This window comes from Castor canadensis, chromosome 8 (genome assembly GCF_047511655.1).
Source record: "Castor canadensis chromosome 8, mCasCan1.hap1v2, whole genome shotgun sequence".
Lineage (NCBI taxonomy): Eukaryota > Metazoa > Chordata > Mammalia > Rodentia > Castoridae > Castor > Castor canadensis.
In genome coordinates this window covers 142,601,237-142,619,838 of record NC_133393.1, presented here as the reverse complement: position 1 = coordinate 142,619,838, position 18,602 = coordinate 142,601,237, and the positions used below count along the sequence as shown (strand labels likewise).

At 44.0% G+C, this 18,602-nt stretch overlaps 1 protein-coding gene across 2 annotated transcripts in view; it reads right to left on the bottom strand.

Annotated features, from left to right (window-relative positions):
* Rfx4 (regulatory factor X4) overlaps nt 1-18,602 on the bottom strand; it is a 169,171-nt gene that overhangs the window by 99,620 nt on the left and 50,949 nt on the right. For both annotated transcript variants that reach the window (XM_020180893.2, XM_074084297.1), the window contains exons 3-4: nt 18,199-18,259; nt 2,981-3,104 (exon numbers count right to left, since the gene is read on the bottom strand). In XM_020180893.2, the coding sequence (XP_020036482.1) occupies nt 2,981-3,104; nt 18,199-18,259 (185 nt within the window). The remainder of the gene's footprint in view (nt 1-2,980; nt 3,105-18,198; nt 18,260-18,602) is intronic.

Here is an 18,602-nt window from a genome sequence, read left to right as displayed (position 1 = left end):
CCTCTAAAGACTAAGCTTGAACCTCATCTGCTCTGAGTTAAAAGTTCATGGGTGAATCATAAGTGTGGATGGCTCTGCTCAAAGAAAGTCTGTCCACAATTGCATCCCAACGTTTTGCAGAACAGCTAGTCCCTTTCTCTGGAGGAGATGGCAGCTGCAGTATGCTGGAGCCTCAAGACAGGCAAATGTGTCTGGGGTTTCAATTCAACGAGCTTGGTGTAGAAACCCTCAGCAGGCACCGTCTGTCCTCTGCGGCTAAAAGGACAGTCCCAATTCCAGTGCATTTGAAATTGATGGCATAGGCGGTGCCCAAAGTGTTTGCATTTATGCTTTTAATTCCATTAGCATATTTCCTTACATTTGGACTGAAAATATGCCTGAGTTTGGGTGCTTTTTAAGTGATGGTTTTGGCTGCTGCTAGCACTGTAATTTTACTTAGGGAGGAAACTTAGTGTTTGGAAAATGAATTGAAATTCTATTTGGGGTCAGTGAGATATGTCTGTGGGCAAAGGTGTCAGTAGAAACCAAGGATCCAAGAAGAGAAGAAATTTGGTAGGTATTGTCCCAAAGAGGAAGGGGAGAATGAGTGAGAGAAGGAAAATGGAAGAAGAGGAGCAAAGGAAGACAGCAGAGTAGAGAAGAGCTGGGACTGGTTGTGGGAACTCATTAGGGCCAGTAAACCTCCACTGTGATGGGACCCTGAAGAGCATTTTGAGATGGAATGTCTGTCCTTGTCACTGTTTGGCATGTAAACCCCTCCTACCAACTTCAATCTACCAGGATCCCAGAGATGATCCCTGGGCTGTTTTGTGAAAAGATGTTCTGTTTCATCCCTGGCTCACTGTGGTACAGGACTGGGCTATCCCACAGGACTTTCTGTGATGATGGCACGCCATCCTATATGGCAGCCTCTCGTCACATATGATGACTGAGCATATGAAACGTGGCCAGTGTGACTGCTAGTGAACTGGGCTCTTTATTTCATGTAACTTTAAGTAAGTTAAATAGCAACATGCTGCTAGTGACTACAGTACCAAACAGCACAGGGGTAGAAAGTGTGGCACATGCAGAAAGAAGAGCCCAAGTCCAGATGGCCTTGAGATTTGCTGAAACCTTGGGGCAGGCTTGAGACTTAAAAGGGAATGGAATTGGAGTGCTGAGGGGGACAAAGAGACAGACATCAACCGATTTTCCCTAGAACATGAGGTTGAGGAAACTCCCAGGCTGACAACAGGTTTGTAGAAGTTTTGGAGAAAAAAGGAGTGGAGGGTCTTTTTCTACAGGCAAACTGGAGTTCCTAAAAATGGTGTGAGGTTTTGCTTCCAAATCTAACCTAACAAATGACTGTTTTGTGCACAAACATCTCATGGAGAATCCAAACACCGACAGTTGTGATGGCACAATAATAAATGCCTGAGTTATTGAGTGACTAAGTAAAGAATAACTTCCATTATCCGCTGACATCAGCTCACTTGGATGGTGTAACAATTCTGGGAAGAAACAGGAAGCTGAGGCTTAGATTGGCTAAGTGACGACTTCAGGAGAATCAACTAACCTACCCTCCATCCATATCCAAAAGGCCTTATCTGAATTCTCCATTGTGTGAGAAAGTTTGAGTGATGTAACCTCAATGTGAGTGAAAGGATCAAATGTGTGCCAGGACCAAAGACACCTGGCACAACTCTAGCAACACACACACAGTCATAGTGTGCTCTTCCTCCCCACCTTGCTGGATCTGAGCCCCTGCATGGCAGGGCTCAACCTGGGCTCCTTTTTGGGTTATTACTGAACACAGTGCCTACTACACAGGCCATCTTAGCTGATGCTAAGGGACTGAAGAAATGAATGACATAGGAAAGGGGTTCTTTCCATTGAATTTTTTTTTTTTTAAGAAAAATCTTGTCACTTTAGAGAAATAGCACAACTGCATCACAAAAATATTTCCTCCTCCCTAAGTCACCAAAAAGCATCTTCCCCACTAACTAGAGTCAATTGTCAACCACTCAGTTTTTGGACTCTTGAGGGTTTGGATTAGCCCTGACACTATTCCTTGCTTGTTTGGTCATTTTTGTTGTTGGATTTTTTTCCTCTTGCTGGTAATTTGTCTGTTTAGGGACCTAAAAAGGGAATGCTTAAAATTTATATACTGACCTCTTCCTACCTTCTCAGCCCTTGGTATGCCTGCATGTAGAAAACTGAAAAGACTGTCTACTTGTTAGCAGATGCAGCAAAAATTATACATTGAAAAAAAGCTAATAAAAGGAGGAAGAGCTTAAATTGAAGATAAATTGGATATTTTTGGTATAGAATCTAGACTCTTAGCAACTAGGTAAAAAAATGAACAGTCTTAAGGAATGAATACTCAACAACTTGCCTTGGTCTGTTAAATCAGAATGATCAGTGCTAACAAATTTTTGCACACATAGTCCTAAATGTGGAAAATAATTTTATCATACGGTAGCTTCAGGGCAGTCAGGCACTGACTCCCAGCTGGGGACCCCCAAGCCTCCAATCTGATGAACAGGGCCATTTCCCTGTTGACCCAAGGCAATGGCATTACTAAGCCAAGCAGTTCACCCATCCCAGGCTCCCTGCTGTACATTTCCTGCACTTGTGAGTTCAATATTTGTCTCTCAAACATGTCACTATGTGCCCATTAAACACAGAGGAAATTCAAGGGTGACATTCAATTCTTACTGTATCATGTTTCTGAATTGCTTGAAATTCTTACAGAAAAGCGTTATGAAATACTTTAGCGTTACTTTGTTTTATTATTTGATTTGGTATTGCTTTGTTACGATTGTTTGATTTTTTTGCAGCAAAATATTACAGCAAAGTTACCCACATATTTATTTTAGTAACTTTCAAAATCAAGAGCTAGTGTATTTATAAACCTTGTATAAATTACTTAAAGATGGTGGAGGGAGGGACAGACTTAGTGGGGTTTGGGGCAGTATCAGCCTGGTGAAGATGGACTCACCTTCCCAAAGCTGGCGGCGTTGACGGGTTGGGTGTCATTCTTCTCACAGAAATCCAAGTAATGCATGTAGAGAGCACTGCGAGGAATGCAGACGCCTTCTGCAATCTCATAGTTCTCCTCCAGCCTAGGAAAGTAAATGCCCAGTGAGCAAAGAATGTGTTACCTTCCCCAAGCAAGAAGGTGCCATTCTTTTTATTCTTCCTCTGAAGCAAGGAAGGCCTCAGAAATAGCTCTCTTCCTCCAGATGGGGACACCGGGACCCAGGAAGACAACAAAACAAGCTGCCCAAGGTCATGCATGGAGTTAGTAAGTCCCAGTCTCTCTAGTTGGTACTGTCACTGGCCTGGCCACATTGTGGCTGCATCAGGTCTTCCCATACTTCAAAAAATGATGTAGGATCTTGCAGTTGCCCCACTCAGCTGGGTTTCGAGCCACACGTTCCCTTGCTGAGCCATTTCTGATAGGAGGAAGTCAAAGAATGTGGTGTCAACACCTTGGAGCATCCTGGTTGACAAGAGCAGTAGAGAGGGAGGAAAAGCAAATGGCCAAATGGAGGTTGTTCAGCTGGACAGTTACTAACCACTGGCAGGAGGACGTGTTCCTGACCCCAGAAGAGAGTTGATCTCTTGACTACTTTAAGATTACCTGCTCCTCTGCTGTATTAGGATTCATGATTCTATATCTGTTATTTTCTCAGTGAGTTCAAATACCAGCCTTTTTACTTGCTGGTGTGGTGACCTTGGGCAAATTACTTAACCTTGGACCTCAGTTTCCCTTGTTAAGTGATGATTTGTAACTGCCTCTTTTGGGAGGGCAGTACTGGGATTTGAACTCAAGACCTTGAGCTTGCTCGACAGGCATTCTACCACTTGATCTATTCTACCAGTCCTTTTTGTGCTGGTTATTTTTGAGATAGTGTCTTGCTTTATGCTTGAGCTGGCCTGGCCTATGCTCCCTTCTATTTATGCCTCCCCACATAGTTTGGATGACAGGCATGCACCACTGTACACAGCAATTGGTTGAGATGAGGGATCTTGTGAATTTTTTGCCTGTACTGGACTTGAACCACAATCCTCCCAATCTCTGCCTCTCACGTAGCTAGGATTACAGGCTTGAGCCACTGCACCCAACCTTCAACTGTCTCTTAAGATAGTTGTGCCTATCGGACAAGGGAATATGTAACTACATTAGCATGGCGCTTGACACGTGTGGTGAGCACTTAATAGACATTAGATTTCAACACCTACTGTTTCTCCTCTCTATAAAACATTTCTGGGTGCCTATCTGTCCAGACTTTGTGTTAGGTATAAATATAGTTTTGGATTTAAGATTTTTTTTTTAAAACTAAACAACAGAATTTAGGCATCCAAATGAATTTTGACTCCATTGTCATAGACATGTTGGGAGGTTAAAGACCTTTTGTGGCACGTGACAATTTGGACCTTAACTTCAGAGCCTGGAGCAGACATTGCTCAATAACTCACCAACAGAAAATGCTTCTCCTTTGATCTTGAATTGGATTTTAGGAATCAGCCCAAAGCCATTGGAAGCAAGTTTAGGGGATAAAGTGATGAATAACCATGCTCCCAAACTTTTTTTTTTTTTAGTTCTTCTTCATCTTCTTCTTTTTTTTTTTTTTTTTTAGTAAAAATAAGGCATGATTCTAAACCAATGAAGTAAATGTCCTCAAGTGGCTTCAAACTCCCTCCAAGAGCACTTGCCAAAGAAGTGGTCCAGCACTGTCGTAACTCAAGTGGAATGGGACACGGCCTCCCGAGGTGCCCACTTGAAAGGGCAGCCCTCATTCAGCTTAGTCCAACATGTGATTGAAAGAAAGGCAGCTCAATCATTTCATATTCAAACCTCATGCCTGAATACAACCCTCGGGACACTCTGCTAAATGACAGAGCCTGGTGCCGTGTGGTCCCAATCATTTTATCCACTCACCCCTCTTCTGGGAAGGGAACACTGAGCAGCTCCTGCTGGTTTTCAGAAGTATTCCAGGAAATGGTTTATGTAATCCTTTCTGAGTGATCAAATGCCTGGAGACTGGGATGGTGCTGAGTTACCTCTGAATCCTTGGCATACAGTAGGTGCTCAGTAAGTGCCCAATGGATATATCATTCGACTAATCTATTCATTCAACAAATATTTATTGATCTCTTATTGCCTACCACGTACTGGGGGCATCAAGATGAACAAGGTGGTCCGTGCTTGCACACAGCAAACAGATAAAGACAGGGGTAATCTGCAATCTGATCAGTATTTGCAGAGTGCTAGGCAGTGTTCTCTACATTAAGGAAACTGATGAACAAAACAAAAGAGCTGGTCCTGAAAGGGCTTGTGTGGTAGTGTGTGTATCCCCAACATCACAAATTGGAACTCTACATGTGTTTCCCTGTGGGAAACTGGCTTCACAGAGAGAAGGTTTATGAGGACCTAAGCTTCAGGTAAGGTTAGCCTGGACCCCTGTGCAATTCACTGTCTTGTTTCTCTAGAAAAGTGGGGTCAGAGGTCCAAACAACCAACCTAGGCACAATTTATAGGGGCCATCTGAATAAGACAGTTTTCAAAAGCTGGAGTCCTACAGACATGCTTTGTTTGGCCTGAACAGTGTTGGCCCAACGTTTAAATCCCAGATCATTGTATATAAGAACCTGGATTTCTGGCTTCTTATGAATAAGCAGAGAGCTGGCACCGTGGACCCATATTCCCGCATTTCAACAATTGGCCAGGGTTAGATGTGCCCTGGAGTTGGCCAGAGTCCTCACTCCTCCCTGTTTTTCTTACACCAAGTCTATTTTCTATTCCTTGAATGGCTCCTGTCAGCCTTGGTGTTGGCATAAGACCTGACCTATGTCCTAGTTCACTTTGTTGTCTATTTCGGGAGAATCATACACAAGAATATTTAAGTGCTATGAACTGCTGACCATAGGTACAGTTTAAGGTGGGAAACAGAAAGATGAGTGGGTAGACCAGAGAGGGTAAAGTTTCAAAGAGGAATTGAAATTAGAATTTTGTAACAACAAACAATGTCCAACATTTGCTGAGCTCTTTCTGGGTGCCAGGCACTAGGAGGCCATGATCTCATTCAGTCTTCATAATAACCATATAAAAACTAGGCAGGGTGACATATACCTATAATCCTAGCACTCGTGAGGGTGAAGCAAGAGAATTGCAAGTTCAAGGCCAGCCTGGGCTATGTAGTAAAATCCTACCTCAAAAGTAAACCACCACATGAGGTAGGTATTCCACCTATTTTTCAGATTAGGAAACTGAGGCTCAGAAAGTATAACTCATTGGCTAACACGGCCAATAAATGGGAGAATTTGTCTCAAGTGGAAACCTTGGTGGTATTCTGTTGTGGTAGGTGAAGGGGGCTGTAGGCAAGAAGAGCAGCAAGCAGACTGGAGGAGTGGCTCAAGTGGTAGAGTGCCTACTTAGCAAGTATGAGGCTTGAGTTCAAACCCCAGTACTGCCCGCCCCCAACCTCCCCCAAAAAAATAGAGCAGCAAGGATGAGTGATGAGTGTGTCACCTGATTTGCATGCTGGAGACTCTGGTCTGAGTGGGAAGGGGGATTGTGAAGCAATGTCTAAGAGGAGAGAACCATGGTGGGGGGTGGAGCTTGTGGAGCACCTTTAAATGGCACACAAAGAACTATGGCTTAGCAATTAGAAGTTACTAGAAAAATGCCATTACCAGAAGACAGCGAGGTGGTGTTCAGAGAGGGCTGAAAAACTAAAGACTCAGAGGCAAGAAGACCCAAGTATTTCTGGGATGCCATAATAATAATAACAGCCACAATAATGCCATCGATAACAAAAATAACATTGATTTAAAGCTTAATGTGTTCTATTAGCCAGGAATGGATTGAGTGTAAAAGGAAGTCAAAGCCAAAAAAAAGAAAACCGCCAAGTTTCGTCTCAGACTCTTGAGAGTTTCACTAAGCGATTTTGTATCCTGGGACATTTTTCAGCTTCATGCATAGACGTGAACAATTTGGACAGTTGGGACTTTGTGCTCAACAAGCTATGGGGAGGAGCAAAGTACCCCTTTTGCTTCCCTGTGTAATGACTTCCTAAGGTTTATGTTTCCAGAAGAATCTATGTATACATTCAACAAATGCGTGTTTTAAACCATTCAGAATTCATCTTACCTATGATCCTGTAGAGTGATAAAGAGGGCCAGGAATGGTGGTTCATACCTGTACCAGCTAAGAAGGAGGCAGAGATTGGAAGGATTAAAGTTTGAGAGCAGCCAGGGCAAAAAAGTTAGTGAGGCCCCATCTCAATCAATAAACCGAGTATGGTTGTGGTGAACCTGTCATCTCAGCTACAAGGGAGGCATAGGTAAGATGACAGAAGTCTGAGGCAGGTCCTAGGCAAAAACTTAAGACCTATCTGAAAAACAACTAAGGCAAAAAAACATCAGGGGTGAGGCTCACGGGGTGGAGCACCTGCTTAACAAGCACAGAGCCCTGAATTCAAACCTCAGTACTGTCAATAAAGAAATAAATAAGTAAATTGATAGAGAACCAATTCAGGGTTTTTGTGAAAGCATGGGTGTGGCACGGCCAATTTATTCTCTATGTTGGGTGGCCAAGGTGGACTAGCAAAACCTAGTTCATTAATATTTGTTGAAGGAAGAATGAATGAATGAGCACATGAGACCAGTTTGGAAGCACTATAAAAGTTCAGGCAAGAAATGATGGCTTGAACTGGAGAAGTGGTTGTGGGGACAGAGATAGCTTGTACATATGGGGCTCACATCACCAGACCAAGGGGTGGGTACGCAACCCAGGCAAGTCTTGGGTCTTAGCTCAGCTGAACAGATGCATGGGGGGCTCCATTCCTCATGAATAGAAATGCCCCAAGAGAGAGGGAATAATGTTTCAAATGTGGCATAAAAGAGCACAGATTGCCAGGTAAATTCCTTGCTTCTTCACTTGTTAATTATCGCTGAAGCCCCCAAGTGTCTATGTGCTGTTCTTGTTGCCTGTTTGTTCACTAAACCTGGCGAAGAGATCAAAATTAAAATACAAGATCCTGGTTATAATCTATCACATTAGATGAACTCCCAGCAACAACAAACTATTTGAATTAGATGGGTGTAAGTCACAGTTTGCACAGTCTGAGCTAATTAAGCAGTTACCTGTCAAAGGCCAGCGCCTTCTAAATGACGGCGTTTCTACCCCGTTTTGTCCCTCTGACCGGAACTTCTGAGCGTCAAAGTATCCAGGTGGCATATGACTATGAAGCATTTTAATAAGCTCTGTGAATGAGCAGACGTAATTGGTGTGAAGGGCACTTTTGATGTTTGATGAGTTTCTCCAAGGATAGCATCGCGAAATCGCTCCCCAAACCACCTCACAGAATCCAGAGGTCCTGCGAGTGCACTGCACTTGCTAATTGGAATGTCCACAACCCTAACCAAGGCACAGCAGAGAGAAAGCAGTTAATTATCTCTCTTCTTATTGGATGATGAAATTTTCCCTTTCCTCCTCTCTTTTCAGAGAACATCATTAGTCTGACATGGTGAACAATGCTCCATTATACCTGGATTTTTTTTTTTTAATGATCACACACACACACACAAAATACCCAACTTGTTCCATTTTCTTATCTTCCATTTAACAACTTGATCATATTTGAATCGAGCCCATCCTATTATGGAGAGATAATGAACTCGGTTGGCGGCTAGCATGAATCATTGTCTGAGGAATACATTTTTTAAGACGCCCTCCTTGGAAGGCTTCAGACTGTGGCCTCCTAGATGCGCTGAGAAAGCTTTGTACCAGCATTTCACAATGAAGAATGAAGGTTTCAGCACCAAGTGTAATTTCTCTTCTGTTCTCTTAACCTGTGATTTCTCATGTCTACACACAGGTTGTCAGCTTAAAGAATCCACTTCTCAAGTTCTTACAGACACTTCTAGAACAGAAATGTTTTTCTTCTATTTTACCAAAATAGAATGAAAAAAATAGCTGAGTATAATAGCTTACTGCTGAGGTTCTCACAGAGATCTGAGACTACAAACTATGTGAAAAATAACTTGCTAAGCAACCGGGGCAAGGCAGTGGTCTAAATCCTTCCATGACTCCCCATGGCCTCCCTGGGTATCTAAGGCCCCCACTCTCTGATCCAGCCTTCTCTTGCCCCACTCTCCACACATACACCTCTCTCCAGTCAACTGGTTCATACTCTGCTCCTCAAACCCATCCTGCCACACTCCACCTGCACACACTCTGTGGCTTTCCTACCATGGTAGATGACCCCTTCTGCCATGCTGTACCTTTCCAGGCTCAACTCAGATTTCTCTTCTCTGAAGCTGTGTGTCATACCCACTCAGCCTTGGGTGCTCATCACTCTCTAATAACTTCCTCTTTGCTGAGTTCTCTCATTCACTCATTGGATAACGTGGAGTGTGCAAAGGTCCGTACACCAAATGCTGAGGTAGAGGAGGCACATCCCCAGCTCATCAGCACTCACTGCTTCCCTGGGTGACAAAAGGTTTTCCTGTCTTTTCTTGGCTCTGACAGCCTTCATAGAGACACAGCCCTGGTTTGGGGTCAGGGATCACAGAGTTGGGATCCTACCTCCACCACTTTCAAGGGGGATAGTCTGGGACATATTAATGAACTCCAACACATTTCCTTCTTCTGTAGCATGAGGGAAGCAGAGCCCACCTTCCAAGGTTACTATGAAGACTCAACAAGAATCCATGCAGCCCTCTAGCTGGTATGTTGTAAACACCCAATACACAGTAACTATTGGTGTTAGTCTACATTCCTGTAGAATAGTAAGATAATGTTTTATAATTTAGGCTGAAACTCCTTGTTTTGAGTGGGACTGGGGTTTGAACTTAGAGCTTTGCACTTGCAAAACAGGCACTCTCTTACTGCTTGGGCCACACCTCCAGTCCATTTTGCTCTGTTTATTTTGGAGATGGGAATCTCATGAACCATTTGCCCAGGTTGGTCTCGAACTGAGATCCTCTCAATCTCAGCCTCTCAAATAGCTAGGATTACAGGCATGAGCCATGGGCTCTTGGAAGACTGAAAATCCTTTAAAGGCAGGAACCAAACCATATTCCTATGATGTTTGCATGGTTGCCACAAGTCAAGAAACCCTGCAGAAGGATGGTGGGCAGGCTTCTTGCCCCAAGCAAGGATCTCTGGTGGTTTTAATCTTAAATTCCAGGGGGTTCAGGGAAAATCCTGGTTAATATTAACATGTTTGCTTTGTGTCTTCAACAGCTTCCTCTGTGCCAGGGGTGTTCATGTTTGCTATGTTCACAGATGGATACCATACCCCCAAGACATGGAGGAGGAGATGAAGGGCTAGGGAGGCCAAATGACTTGCCTGAAGTCACAGACTGGAGTGTGAACCCAGGGATGGACGACACCTCTAATACCCTCACTGAGCCTGGCATTCACTTGGTCAGTCAGTATACATTTATTGAGTGCCTACTATGTTCCAGACACTGTAGAATACAGTCAAAAACAAGAAGATACCACTCCTGCTTCTGCCTTTAAGTCACCAGAAGGAAGCCAGGAAGCTGGGAGTTAATACTGCACCACTGTAACAGTATAGACAGGTGTGTGTGTGGGGGTGATTCTAGTTAGGCCTGAGGCTGATTCTATAAGAAGACCAAACAAAATAAAACAGACAAATAATATAAACCAATCCATGTTTATAAATGACCACCGTTAAGCCCATGATCTGCTTCTGGTTAGACAAGACAAATAGAAACCTGTTTTAGTGGATCCCAATATTTCTCTTTGGACCTCTGCTAGCCTGGTTTTTTCTTTGTTGAGGGTCTTTCTTGGGGAGTCAGGCATTTTTCTCCCCTCGAATAGAGACTCTGTCATGTTTGGCTGCCTGTCTTGATTTCCTCTTTTTAAAGTAGAGGTAAAGTTACACACCATGAGACTATGGTCCTGTCAACAACGAACCACATACACGATGATGGTCCCAGAAGATTACAATAGAGCTGAAAAATTCCTATTGCCCAGTGACATCATAATTGTCCTGCTGTCGTAGCACAAGGCCTTACTCACGAGTGTGTCGCAATGCTGATGTAAAAACCCCCTGTATGGCCAGTTGTGTACAAGTATAGTGCATATGATTAGATGTACGTGATACTGGATAATAAATGGCTGGGTTCACACAGTCACTCTACTATTTATCATTATTTTAAAGTGCACTCCTTTTTATGCAGTAAGTTTACTGTAAAACGGCCTGCCATGTTACACCAGCAACAACCTCACTCTCCTTGTGTTTACCATGTCTCGATTGCATTGTTTTCTCTTGTGCTAGATTGGATCATGTTAATTGTGGCCACAGCAGCAAACATGTACCGTAGAGGTGTGTGGTAAGTTCTACCGTCTAGGGTTGTGTAAATACACTCTTTGATGTTCACACAGTGACGCTGTGGCCTAAGACACCCTTCTCAGAAGATATGTCTATGGTTAAGTGGCCCATGACTGTAAGGGTCCTGCCTTCTCTACAGGGTTTTCATGAGGATTAAGTGACTGCACCAGTGACAGCACCTGATGAGTGGAATGCAACCCCAGTGTGTGCTGAACCTGCAGGTTTGGCTGATGTGGGACTTATTTTTGCTCTTGCAACGACTGAATCAGATCAGATCATGGAACAATCTGACCTCTCCCCAGTGTTTGGTTTACGATCTACCAAGGTGGTACTCAGAAAGTCCTGGGCTAAGCCAGCTTCTGGAATCAGTTTAGGTTATTTTGGTTATTCAAAGTCCATTATTTGTTTATTTAGCATGAAAACTCGGCCTTGTCTAAAGGAAAAGGGTCCCATGTTTCAAGCTGTTATCAATGTTTCTGTCAAGATCTAAGTTGGGTGCACAGGCAGCCATTCCTTGCCATGAGTCACCCCCGAGATCTCCCCTTGCCACTCATTTCCCATCTCTACTTCCTTGAACAATTAGGGCCACAAAGAACACACTCACATGGACTGCCTTGCACACCTGGGGAGGTTTCTCCACATGGGCATCAGAGTTGCTAGCGCACTTGCTTAGAATGTTAGTGAGACTGTGAAACTTCCCACTTACATGGCTTTGTCATTTTATATCTTCACTCACAGCACAAAACAGTTTTCTTTTAAATAAGAACCGCACTCTCCAACACCCATCTCCTTCCCTGAGCTGTCAGTGCCTTTCATGCATTTCTGCTCTGCTTGCCTTTCTCTATCCCTAGCTGTCTTCCAGGGGACACAGTCACACCCAACTGTCATTTTCTGGTCCCTTTGGTTGTATCCAGAGCTAAAAATAAATGGTCAGCCTCCCTTTTTGGAACCATGTAGCCTAACTTGTATTATGAAAGCAAACAGTGTTACGTTGCTGTTGAGTAAACAGTCAAGTCAGAAATGAGTACAGAACACCAGGTCTTGGTCTTGGTTACGTCCACTGAGTCAAGTCCAGGAGCTGTGATCTGGTCTAAGCCATCTACATACTTCTTTGGAACAGTATGCCAAGCCTAATTTCCTGCCTATGACCTCTGAGAATATATTAAAGAGAAGTAGTTAAGTTTATTTTTGCCATTTAATTTGAAATATTGACTGTCCATCAACCACCTAAAGCTTAGCTTTTATATTTTCAAAAGAAAAGGAAATCCACCTTCCCCCTCCCCCCAAACACACACAGTACAACGCCACGCAAGTGACACTTGGATCTTCTATCTTCATTTAGGAAATGCCTCATCTCTTCTGCGGATTTTGGAGAGGGGATGTTCAGGAAAGGGGCAGCAGTATGTGTGTGGGAGGCAGGCCACAGAGGGGACAGGCACTGGCAGCAGGTCGGCCAGGATGGCCAAACAGGCTACTTTCCATTTCAAAATCCCTGGGTGAATAGAGGTTATTGTGTGGCGGGGATTCCAGCAGCGCTCACCATCCCGGGTGAGTTGGGATTTACTAACCCTCGTGACCGAGGATGCTGGAGAGTGTTTGGCAGTAGGCATTTGACAATATTTGCCTGTTTTCTGCTAGGAGCTGCCTCCAGATCACGTGGCCCCAGTTATTTTCAGCTGTTTGGCTGTTGGGTTGCTTGTTCTTAGAGTAGGCCTAGGCTCCAGGATGGTGGGGAGCGGGCCTGTGGCAGAAAGGGGGAAGGAGCAGAAATAAATGGCTCCTAACCCAATTCCAAAGCCAAGCCAAATGTCCCAAGGGAACTGGGTATTATCGGGTTATGAGGCCAATGTCCGTCCCTAGGCCTATGCATGCCACCACCCCACTGTCCTGTCCTGAGGTCTGCACACTGTCACAGGAGACAAGGAACAACACGAAGGACATCAATGTCTCAGAGAATGAGATTCTTGTAGAGCAAGGTTCCGTGCATGTGTGTGTGTGCATGTGTGCACGTGTGCATGTGTGTGTGTGTGTGTGTGTGTGTGTGTGTGTTACAAAATGGCAAAGCATTTCACAGGCAGTCTTGCAATTTGTTCCATCTTAAGTGTGGGCACCAGCATTTCTCTTGTTGATGGCCACGTGGAGGAAACTCTCACCCAGTGTACAAAGGGGCCACGTGAAGATGTTCCCTGGTAATGCCAGGGATGAAATTCAGACTCAGCCTAAATATCTGTTGAGAAGGAAATAGAAAGACAAATTCTGCTGTCATCCTACAAGCAATACTGTGAAGCACTTAAGATGAGGTCTGTCTTTATGAATTAACATGGGTGTAATGGGTATATATATATTTTTTGGTGGTACTGGGGTTTGAACGCAGGGTTCGTACTTCACTATTGCCTGAGCCATACTTCCAGACCTTTTTACTGTGGTTATTTTGGAGATAGGGTCTACCTTTATGCCTGGATCAGTCTGAACTGGGATCCTCTTATTTAAGATTCCCAGGTGGAGCTGGGATGACAGGTGTGTGCCTTCATATCCAGCTATCGGTCAAGATGGGGGTCTTGAAAATTTTAATTTTTTTGGCTCAGAATGACTTTGAACTGTGGTCTTCCCAATATCAGCCTCCCAAGTAGCTAGGATTATAGGCATGTACCACCATGTCTGGCTTCAGGCCATTCTTCTGAAAATGAAAGCAAGCAGGGTGCTGGTGGTTCACATCTGTAATCCTAGCTACTCGGGTGGCAGAGATCAGGAGGATCACGGTTCAAAGCCCGCCTGGGCAAATAGTTCTGTGAGAACCTATCTTGAAAATATCCAATACAAAAAAAAGGACTAGTAGAATGGCTCAAGGGGTAGGGTACTTGTCTAGCAAGCATGAGGCTGTGAATTCAAACCCCACTACCACCAAAAAAGAAAGGTGTGGACCTAGAGAGTATGGCAGGTTGTGAAATAATATTTTTAGTGTGATACACTTGCATTTTGAAGGAGAATATAAATAATATAAAATATAAATTTAAAAAACAATTAAAAAATTTCTATAGGTACATAAACATGTAAGTGCACAACGAGGATGTTACACATACACACACACACACACACACACCCCTCAGTGGTCACAAAGTTGCTTTGGAGGAAGAGGAACAGAACCACACTGAGGAATGGACTTTAGCCTTGTTTTAATTTTTGACATGGAAATGTGTTACTTGTGTAAATAAAAGAAAAAAAATCATATTTATTGCATTTGCTTATTCCCCGGCTTTTTCTAAAAAGCAAGCAAAATATAGAGTAAAAGAAGAAAAGTAGATCAAGGAAAGAAGACACTGAAAAAGTATGTAAGCATCTTTGAATTTATAGAGTTAGATCAGATCACTGATGAATCAGTTCAAAGCTGGGAATGGTGGTACATGCCTGTAATTTGAGCTACTTAGGAGGCAGAGGCAGGAGGATCATAGTTCAAAGCCAGCCTGAGCAAAGTTAGCAAAACCTTATCTCAAAAATAAAACAGTTCAGCTTTACCTCTGAGTTCCCAGGCAGCCAAAGCAAAAAGGGGACACATTGTAAAATTATGTCACTGTTCCTTGTAAGACGGAGAGTGCATTCAATTCCCTTTGAGAGACAAGTTTTTATATTGAAACTATATTCTAAAAACAATTCGTCCTAGGGAGCTTTATAAAAGAGGTCCTCTGTCTTCCACTACAGTTTTAAGCATCTAAGCTTAGAGAAATGTCCACATTTTCTTCCTACTGTTTAGACACTTTCCCTTGCCCACCTCTTCCACCTCCTCTGTATCCCTGTCCCCCCTACCTGCTATGCTCCAACCACACAGGTCACCTGCTTGTGGTACCTTGAACAAGCTCAGCCTGCACCCTTCCTGGGAAGGAGGAATGCAGACCCGGTAGGTGCGTGATTACCCCGGACTGGGCCATCACCCCCACCCCATACACCCCGGTGCTGGGGGTGCTGGGAGGCGGGTTGTGAAGGCCTTGTTCCTGCAGGTGAGTTTCCCAGCAGAGGCGAGGGGAACCGCCTCCCCTAGAGCAGCACGCCCTCCCATTGGCCGGCCTCCAATGATGGACAGCGGGAAGGGCCCTCGGCGCTCCCTGAGGGCTGGGCTGTAACTGCCGCTCCAGGTCACACGGCACAATGGCCCGTGTGCATATCACCTTGGGTCTGGGACCGCAGGCCCTTGGTAGCCGTTCCAAGGCTGTCTGGACTATTTCTCTGCCCCTGATTTCCACAGGGTCATGATGTCAGAAAGGCCTCCTTATTCCACATCTGTCCCAACCGTCCCCTGCAGTATCACCTCCTTGGAGAAGCTTTTCCTTACTGCTCAACTAAAAGACCCGCCGCGACCCTGTCCTATTAGCCATGCTTGAGTCTGCACAGCGCTCAGCACCAATGCATTCCTTGCCTGTCATTCACGGAAAAAATATGATCGCCCCTCCCCCATGAGCCCACCCTGGACCTGCTGACCATCCGTGCATTCCTGGAGTCTACTATAGCACCTAGCAAATAGTGGGGGCTCAGCAAACATTTCTCGAATTTCTTAGACTGAAACTCTATCTGAAACATCCGCTATAAAGGGAACCGCAGGGCTGCCTGGTGGGGTTTTTTCAAAGGACTTTGTGCCTTTGGGTAAGACTAAACTGTACGCATTTTCAAATCTGATTTTCCTTTGAAAGCAAATGTATCATTAAGAAAAAAAAAAAAAAGGCCAGGTATAGTGACTCACAAGTCCCAGCTACGTGAGAGGTGGGCATCTGGAGGGTCACAGTTTGAGGCTAACCCAGGGGAAAAAGTTAGCCACCCCTCCTCAACAAATACAAGGGGCATGGAGGAGCACAGTTTGCAATCCCAGCTAGATGTAGGATAGTGTCTGAGGTTATCCCTGGTTAAAAAAAAAAAAGAGACACTGTGAAAAATAACTAATGAAAAAAGGGGTCGGGGTGAGGGGGTGGGGGGTGGCTCAAGTGGTAGAGCACCTGCCTTGGAAGGTCCTGAGTTCAAACTCTGAAGGAAAAAAAATCCATGGTCTATTCTTGTGAACTGGAGAATGAAATTTCCTCTGGAATGATCTATGTGGTCTTTTATTTAGAACAAGAGATCATTGGTGGAGAATTAGGTAGCACAGAAGGAGAACTGGATGCACACATTCAAGAAAGGAGGCAAGTCCTGCCCTAGGTCATTGTGGGGGTCTCAGAAGGAAGGGGTGTGCAGAGGGACTGCTGCCCTGTCCTAGCCTCACTGTTGCCAGGCAGATGTCAGAGATTCATAGAGAAATAGACACACACAGGCAGTTTTCTTCTCGTCCCTTTCAAATGTTTTATTCTGAAATGTACAGTACGTCTGGGTTATCAAAGAAGAAATGTCAAGATCATGCATTTCTAGAAATTCCCACTCCCAAAGCCCTTCTCATGGATGCCTCGGCTCACATTCTGGCCTCATGGGGGATTGGTGTGGCCACAATGTTTGGGGAAGGCTGTAGGGGGAGAGTTATCTGGGAAGCAGATTTAGGATTTCAAATAAAGTGAAAAGGAGCAAAAGCCATGAGAAAGAACACAGGGAGCGCGATGGAAACAGGCCAAAGGCTGAAATGGAGTCATGAAAACCACCTCTGCCGTTCTTGGTCTTGAGCAAGCTGACTGAGAGACTGAGAGCAGATTGAGTTACATCCTGAAAGCCTTCTCCCCACCTCTGCACACACAGACTAGAGGAGGTGAAATGATTTGCTCACTACAGCCTAGCTGCTTCCTTTTCTGTGCTGTTCTCCTCTCTCCTTCCTGAGTTTTCTCTTCCTTCCTTCACAAGCATGGGATTTGCAAGTAAAGAGACTCAGCGAGCTTTCTGCCTCTCCCATAGTGGCTATGTGCATTTTCAGGTAAATGACTTAACTGCCTCAGCTTTATTTTCCTCTTCTGTAAAATGGGCATAATACCAACACCACTGACTGTGAGAATGAAATGAGGCATGCACACAAGTGCCTAACATGGAGGCTGGCTTGGAACAGGTTTGAGCTCCTTTCCCCTCTCCATGCCTCTGCCTCTTTCCCTCCCTCTCCTTCTTTAATGCCTTCAAGTTTGCCAAGCTGCTTTACTAGGGGAATAACAGCCTTCAGTTGGCAAGATCTTTTGAGAGGTTACTCTCAGCCACCAAGAGTGCTGGTGAAAGATTCAACATAATTTCCAAGTAAAACTTTGAGAGGAGAATTTATCTGTAAATATCACACATGAGTGCAACCACTTACACATCATTAAATACTTCACCAAGGCTAGGAATATCAAATGTCAAACAACAGGCCATTCTAGGAGATTATTTTTGTTAATGTTATTAGAGCTAAAAAATAATTATAGTATAGGTGCAATCAATTAATTCACTCAGGGTTGCTTGGTTAAGGGTCACTCAGGGTTGCTTGGTTAAGGGTGAGTAGACCTCCATTTCTGTAACTTGCTGAAGCATTTTTAACTGTAATAATAGACTCTATTAAAAGCCAATTATAACATCCATGTGGAAGCCAGTCTGTCCCAGTGCTTTGATACTGGGAAAAAAAAAGCCTATCCCTAAATAAAATAAATATGAAAATTCAAATCTATGGTCTGGAGCTAACTTGAGCACTTTGCATAGTCCTGTAAATTAAACAGATGTCGTGTGGGTTATTGTGTCATAATAATGTCAGAATATCCGCGTGATATTCTAGGACTGGAGGAGTGTCTCAAGTGGTAGAAGTAGGAAGCCCTGAGTTCAAACCCCAGTCCCACCAGAAAAACAAAACAAAAAAAACCAAGTGATATTCTACCCTCCAGTAAAAGACCTGAGCTTCCCATGGCGGTTGCTGAAAATGGAGACTTACCATTGCAGAGTGGCAGGGGTGGAGTGGGGCTTGGATGCTCTATTGTTTTCTTTTTCCTCATCTGTTAAAGGAAAGAAAAAGGAGCTAACTTCAGTAGGAAACAGAAGGCAAAAGTAAAAGTCCTCTCAGTTCTCCCCAGTTTCAAAGACACTATTTCCCTCGAATGTTGATGCTTTGAAACAAGGATATTTTGACTTTTCCAACATGTTAGGCTCACCATACGTTAATACAAAAAGCAAAAGGAAAATTGACTTTTATAGAAAGCTCTTAAGTCAAATTGATTTTTATTTGATATAATAGCTGTCTTCCTTCATCACTGAATGGTGTGAGTGCACCTAAGCTCTTCCTATTTCCCCAAGTGAAGCAGGAATTTGACTCCATGATTTAGGACCCAAGAATGTATT